The sequence below is a fragment of the Chenopodium album genome, chromosome 21, assembly GCF_948465745.1.
Source record: "Chenopodium album chromosome 21, dcCheAlbu1.1, whole genome shotgun sequence".
Lineage (NCBI taxonomy): Eukaryota > Viridiplantae > Streptophyta > Magnoliopsida > Caryophyllales > Amaranthaceae > Chenopodium > Chenopodium album.
Window position 1 is genome coordinate 11,469,824 of NC_137854.1, and position 6,560 is coordinate 11,476,383.

At 33.0% G+C, this 6,560-nt stretch overlaps 1 protein-coding gene across 1 annotated transcript; it reads left to right on the forward strand.

Moving 5' to 3' along the window:
- The first annotated feature begins 236 nt into the window (after window positions 1-236).
- LOC145600376 (F-box/FBD/LRR-repeat protein At1g13570-like) lies at window positions 237-6,185 on the forward strand. Its single transcript, XM_081656273.1, has 4 exons — window positions 237-264; window positions 4,140-5,002; window positions 5,372-5,542; window positions 5,916-6,185. Exons 1-4 carry the CDS (start codon window positions 237-239, stop codon window positions 6,183-6,185), a joined length of 1,332 nt encoding a protein of 443 aa, XP_081512399.1.
- The last annotated feature ends 375 nt before the right edge of the window (window positions 6,186-6,560 follow it).

Below are 6,560 nucleotides of genomic sequence, written 5' to 3' on the forward strand. Positions count from 1 at the left end.
TGTAGACGGTATTACGATAGATCACAACTTTATTCTTACAATAAATTGAAAATAATATCCCACAACTTTATTCTTACAATAAACTGAAAATAATATCCCACAACTTTATTCTTACAATAAATTGAAATTTTTTTTTTTTTGGAAGCCCCTTGAGGCTTGAGCCCTTGAGGTAATTCTCATTAAGTTGCTTCAAACATCACCTACAAAAATTGACAGAATTTTGATACTTGGGATTAATGGCATTGGAGTCCACTTATCAGTCAGGTTATTCATTTTTTTCATCTCTATTTATTTTTTTAATTTTTATTCTTTTTTTCAATTCATCAAGTTCCTAACTTTCTTCCTGCAATCAATTTCGGGGGTTTTTTTTTTAAAAAAAAAAATACTATAACAATGCTGATTGAATAAAATGCAAATATTTTGGGGTTTTTTTTTTTTTTTTTTTTTTTTTTTTTTTTTTTTTTTGAGCTTTTAGGGTTCATTTGTCAGACAAACTACTAATTAACTTGATTTCTGATAAATTAGATGTGAATTGGATTTCAAATGGTCTGTAATTTGAATAATTTTTCTGTATTGCTATGAAGTTTGATAAATCACTGAATTTGATAATCAATAATTTGATCACTGTTGGAAAATTGCCTGATTAATTTTGGATTTTGTCCGAAGATCCGATCATCTGCATCCGATCTGATAATTTAAAATTTCCGATCCGATATTGATTTCAGGTCGGATATCCGATCTGAAAATTTCGGGTATTGGATACCTATTCTGATATCAATTTTCGGATTTTCGAATATCCGATATTCGAAAAATATCATAAGTAAGTCATATTTCGAATATCGAATAGTAGATATCTGATCAAAAATCCAAAAAATAGGGTGTTATTTTATATTTTTTTACAAAAATATAATTTTTGAAAAAATCCATAAATAAAAACATTAATATAGTACTCCGTATTTCAAATATCAAATATCCCAATATATCAATGTGAAATTGTCGGATATCGAATATCCAAAACTTTTCGGCCGATTGCAAATTTCATAGCTTTCGGATATCAGATATTCGATTCGTGCTCTCTACTACCTAATTTAAGTTATTCGGTTCACTTTAAGAGAAGGATCGAAAGTAGGGATGGCCGGCAATGTGTAGGATCTAGCTTAGTAATACTCGGAAATAGAATTTTTAACATGCCCATACCCATACCCTACCCAAATCGCCCTTAAGGTCTAAAATTGGGTCTAGGGTCCAATTAGGGTTGTCCTTTACCAACTTTTTTCCCAAACTTTTAAATGTTTATTGTTGAGTGTAATTGTATGTATTGCGCGCAAACAAAAAAAAAATAAAAAATAAAATTGCAAACAAAAAAAAAAAAAAAAAAAAAGGTTAATGTGACATGTCATAAATTAATTATATAAAAAATTGTTAGAACGATAACAAAAAAAAAAATTGTTGTCATCCTCGAACTGATAAACATATTACAATTCAAAGTCCCGTAACATTAAGTGCACAGTAGTGCACGTGTATCACCAGCCCAAAAACATAAAATTCGAAGTTGAATTTTTTTTTTTTTTAAAACAATTAAAGTAAGAGACCAGATATTATAAATAACCGGTCTCTTAGATGTTGGTAGTATTACTACTGCAACTTTCTTATTTATTATCTCTATTTTTTGGAAATTTTGTAAGATAACACCTTTTACAATCCTTTTTTGTGAAAAACCACCTTGTGTGTGTGTGTGTGTGTGTGTGTGTGTGTGTGTGTGTGTGACTACACCTAAAATGAGAATTTTTTTGCAAGAACACACCTTAGGCTGATTTTAGGGAGATTGACTAGGTTTCCCGGCGTTGACCCTCACATGAAGGTCTCGTGCCGGAACCCTTCCTTTCTATTTTCCCCCTTTTTACTCCAGTTACTTTCTCTCTCCTCACATTAAACCCACCAAACCACAACCTAGCCAACCTAGGCGATGACACCGACACCACCACCCACCAATTCAACCTAGCCGCCATCATCCGCTTTTGAACCCCACCACGTAAACCATCCGTCACCCTTCAAAAACACTAGACCCACTATGAAAATAACCCAAAAAGACCCCTAAACATCTCCATAAACACCCCTAACAACCTCATTAACAACCCTAAACTTCTTAACAAAAACCCTTAACACTCTTAAGCAAACAAATAGAGAGAGAAAAGGGTTGGTGGCAGTTTCTCCTCCTTTGATACGTCCAATTAAAAACTCTAAACTATGGTAAATAAAAAAGATGAAATTAACAACCAATTTCGTTAACTTTAACAACTTACCTGCCTCAAAATTAGGTCAATTGAGGTTGTTTACAGCAATTTTAACAAAGCAATGGAGTTTCCCCCTTCAATTGATAGATTCCGAGGGTTGTTAAGAAGAATAGAGGAGAGAGAAAGTCTAATTAGAGGGGGGAAAGGGAAAAAAAGAAAGGAAGGGTTTTTTTCAAGTGGATAGTGATAGATTATAGGTTTTTTCAGGTGGGTTGTAATGGTATTTGGGGTTGGCTAGGTGGTGGTCTTGGTGCTTTTGAGGAGAGAGAAAGAAAAAAGAAAGGGTAGGTTTAATTCTAAGCGAGCATGTGACTCTCACGTGAGGGTCAATGCCAGAAAACCGAATGAATTCCATGAAACCGGCTTAAGGTGTTATCTCACAAAAATAAATCTGGTTTTAGGTGGTTTTTCGAAATAAAGGTGTTTTAAAAGGTGTTATTTGACAAAATTTTCCTATTTTTTGTTTCGTGTTTTTTAATTAAAAGAGACTTTATATCTAACAACTTGTCTCTAAAGTCATTTTACTTTTATTTTTAAAAAAATTTATTACATTTTCTTATTAAAAGAGTAATGTGTGTTTACTATTTCTTTGTTATATGTTATTTGTAGTACTTTTAGCTTGTAAGACGGATTTTGTAAATACTATTTGCCCATTTGGTTGTAGTATGAATTTTTGTGTCCTATTTTGGATTGAAATCAATTTGGTTTTAATATATTTATTTTTATATAATTTTGGAATAAAAACAATATTGAACTATATCCGAAAAAAATGTGATCAATAATTGATAGTGACTCACCATCTTGGAAATCATGGATCTGCCACTAAGTGCAAAACTACAAACTTAATATGCTTCCATTTCATTTGTTTTATTGTTGATTTATTTGATTTTGAAACTTTTTCTAAGTTAATTTATTGTACGAGTCTATATGAGGGTCTATGTATGAGTCTTAAGAGTCTGTAGGTAGGTTTTAGGTTTGAAAACATTATACATTATATCCAAACCTTATATCCTACCCGATGCCACCTAAACCCATACCCTACTCACTTAATTACTCGGACTCATAAGTCTAGAAAATTAAGATCCATACCGTATTTTAGGGTAGGATTCGACAAGTTCTAAGTTAAGGTCATCCCTCTGCCGAAAGTTTATACGAACTTACGAAGTATTATGTATGGCCAATATCTATGACAGTAGTATTGAAATGATAATTGGTATATTGAAATTTGGAATGATCTTAACTGGTTTATGTTAGGATTTAAATAAGATATGGACTTTGATCTTTAGTACGTAGGAGCTGAAAGACTTTTGTAGAAATTTTAAGATTATTCTTGGTATCATATACTCTGATTTTTAGCATGGTATATATTCTTCCATATTTCTCAGAAATAGGATTTTTAAACCGAAGACAACATATTCTAGCGGGAAGAAAATTTTTACGCCAAAAATAAATTATTCAGATCTGTCATTAGTAAAACACTCATTAAATGGGACTTGGGTGTTAACTCTATATATGTGCATCTGTTAGCTCGGTGTCCCCTCAATTGGCCTGATTTATGTAAATTTAAGAGTATGTATTAGTATTCTATGGCTTTAAATTACAATACTTGTGTTCTGTTGTAAGCTTCGATTAGTACCAATTTGTTCTCTTGCCTTTCTCTGTCGGTAGAAGGCTAATATATTACAACCTAAAAGTACAACACATGGGCCTTTAATTACAAGACAAAATATAATATACAAGCCCAAAGCACTAAATAAACTAAGGGTAATAAAAAACTATTTACAAGGATATAATGATCCCAATAGTACCAATTTGTTCATAGCATATTGGTTATTTTTGTTGCAGGAATCAGCAAGCAGCTTTGCAAAGAGAGCAATGACATTATCAGCAATTTGCCGCAACAAATAACAGAGTGTATACTAATGCGCTTACCCTATGATCATGCTGTGAGGATGAGCATCTTATCTAGATATTGGAGGTATAAATGGGTTATGCTTCCAAATATAATACTTGACCAAAAGTTCTTTGAATATGTCCTAAAGAGGTTTGAAAATCGAATTTGTGAGGCTTCACAAGCATATTCGGATATCATAAGCAACATTTTACTTCGTCACATTGGCCCTATTGATAAGTTTGTTCTTTGTATCCCCTCTTGGTTTCACTTGAAAGCAGACTTAAGTCAGTGGTTGCAATTCGTTGCTCGTCATGGCATCAAAGAATTTACTCTGGCTAATAATCATCATGTTCGGTCACCAAAGCTAAATTTGCCTTCTTGTCTATATTCTTTTGAGAACTTGAGGGTGTTGGAACTCTACAATTGCCATGATCTAAATTTGCCTCCAACATTCAAAGGATTTCCTCACCTTAAGGTCATGGATCTAGATTTAAGCCATACAGTACTAGTTGGAGCTTTAGAGGCACAGACGTTGGAAAATCTTATTTCCCTTTGCTCGAGGCTAGAGCACCTCAAACTAAACATCAAAGTAATAAGGACTAATTTAACAATTTGTGCTCCAAATCTTCAAGAATTGGTTGTGAAAGGCATCCTCTCTAGTCTATCCTTGAAAGAAACTCGAAACATAAAAGTTATAGCAATGGATGTGAAACTTTTACAAGATGCTGGGTTGAAGAGAAGCATGAATGAATTCTTCGGCAGCTTGCTCAGTTGTCAGAAACTTGTTCTTGACGAACAATTCTGTGTACCCATGGTATGTACAATTTTAGACTTAATAGTACTCCCTTCGTTTCATAATGATATTCCTGTTTCGCGAATCGATGCAAAATTTTACCTACCTTTGACCGCAAATATTTTTAATCTCACACTACCAAAAAATTTAAAAGTTAGATATTAATAATCTACTCACCAAGACGAATCAAACTAGATCCCACATGACTATATTTGCTCTTATAGATTAAGAGAAATTTAGAAGATTCTCTCTTCCTTAAAAAAGTGAAAGATTCAAAACATGAACATCATTGTGGAACGGAATGAGTAGTTGATTTTGGAAAACAACTAACCAGTCTTTGCTTTTGCTTCCTTTGTCCCCTAATCATTTGTTGATCTTATTGTTTTGCAGCTGAGTTGTCATTTAATTCATGATTTTGTACCTCCTAAAAAGCTCGTAAAAGAATTGGAAGCTTTACAAACTCTTAGAGTTATGGAAGTACCATTGAATTGCAATTACGCAGTCCATTTTATCCTCTGCTTACTTCGAAGCTCTCCTAATTTACAACGGCTATTCATCAATGTAAGTGTCCTCATTAGCTTATACTTCGTATATCATACTCCTCCATTTTTAAATACTTTATTTACTTTTCATTTCTGGCTATTTTTTTTATTACTTGTTTCATTTCCTTGTTTCGAAAACTTTTATAATATTTAGTTCATTTTTCTCAACTAGTGGGAGCCAATAAGATTATTATTACCTTTAGATTCTCTCTCTTCTCCAATTTACTTTCTACTAACCCCAGTACCTCCATAATTTATTACTTTCTCTAATTTCTCCTAAAACTCCGCAAATGGAGAAATGGACCAAGAATTTAAAAATTAAGGGATCTTATATCTTACTCGAGCTCAAAGTAAGTTAACCTTTGTTACGTACTCTTGTGTAAAATACTCAGGTTGTATCATTTAAGAAATGTTCTCCGAAGAGTGTTCAGAACAAGGGAAACTTCACACTTCCTTGTCTTAAATATGCTGAATTTGGCTTTAAGTTCATGAAGAGCATGGAGTTAGAGCTGATAAAACTTGTACTAGCATGCTCTCCCGCTCTTAAGGTAATGACAATCGTGCTCAATGGGCCTTTCTTCGATGAAGAAAAGATGCAAGTAGAAAGTGAGTTGATGCGACTAGGCCGAGCTTCGCCAATGGCAGAGATAATTGTATTGTAAAGCCTTGAGACTTCACCATATACAGCTAGGTGCGTCGTATAAGAAAACATGCATGCTGTGGCCTGAGGAGGATATTCTAATTTTATGTGTAATTTATTTTTCAAACCATAATTTGACATACACATTTTAAGGCTTTCAGATTTTGTTTGCTTTGATGGAACTTGTGTTCCATGGAACTATGTGGGTGCTATGGCACCATCATTTGATCCCTCATGATTGGAGGAAGAAACTTATGTAATGTATTGTGGCTGCTTTGGGCTGTTTTATTGTTTTTATTTAAACTAATTTCCATCTTTGAAAGAAAAAATATTTTTCTTTATTTGGTTTGTAGACTGTGAAAATGCGCATAATGAATTATGTTGTTTGGATTTAACT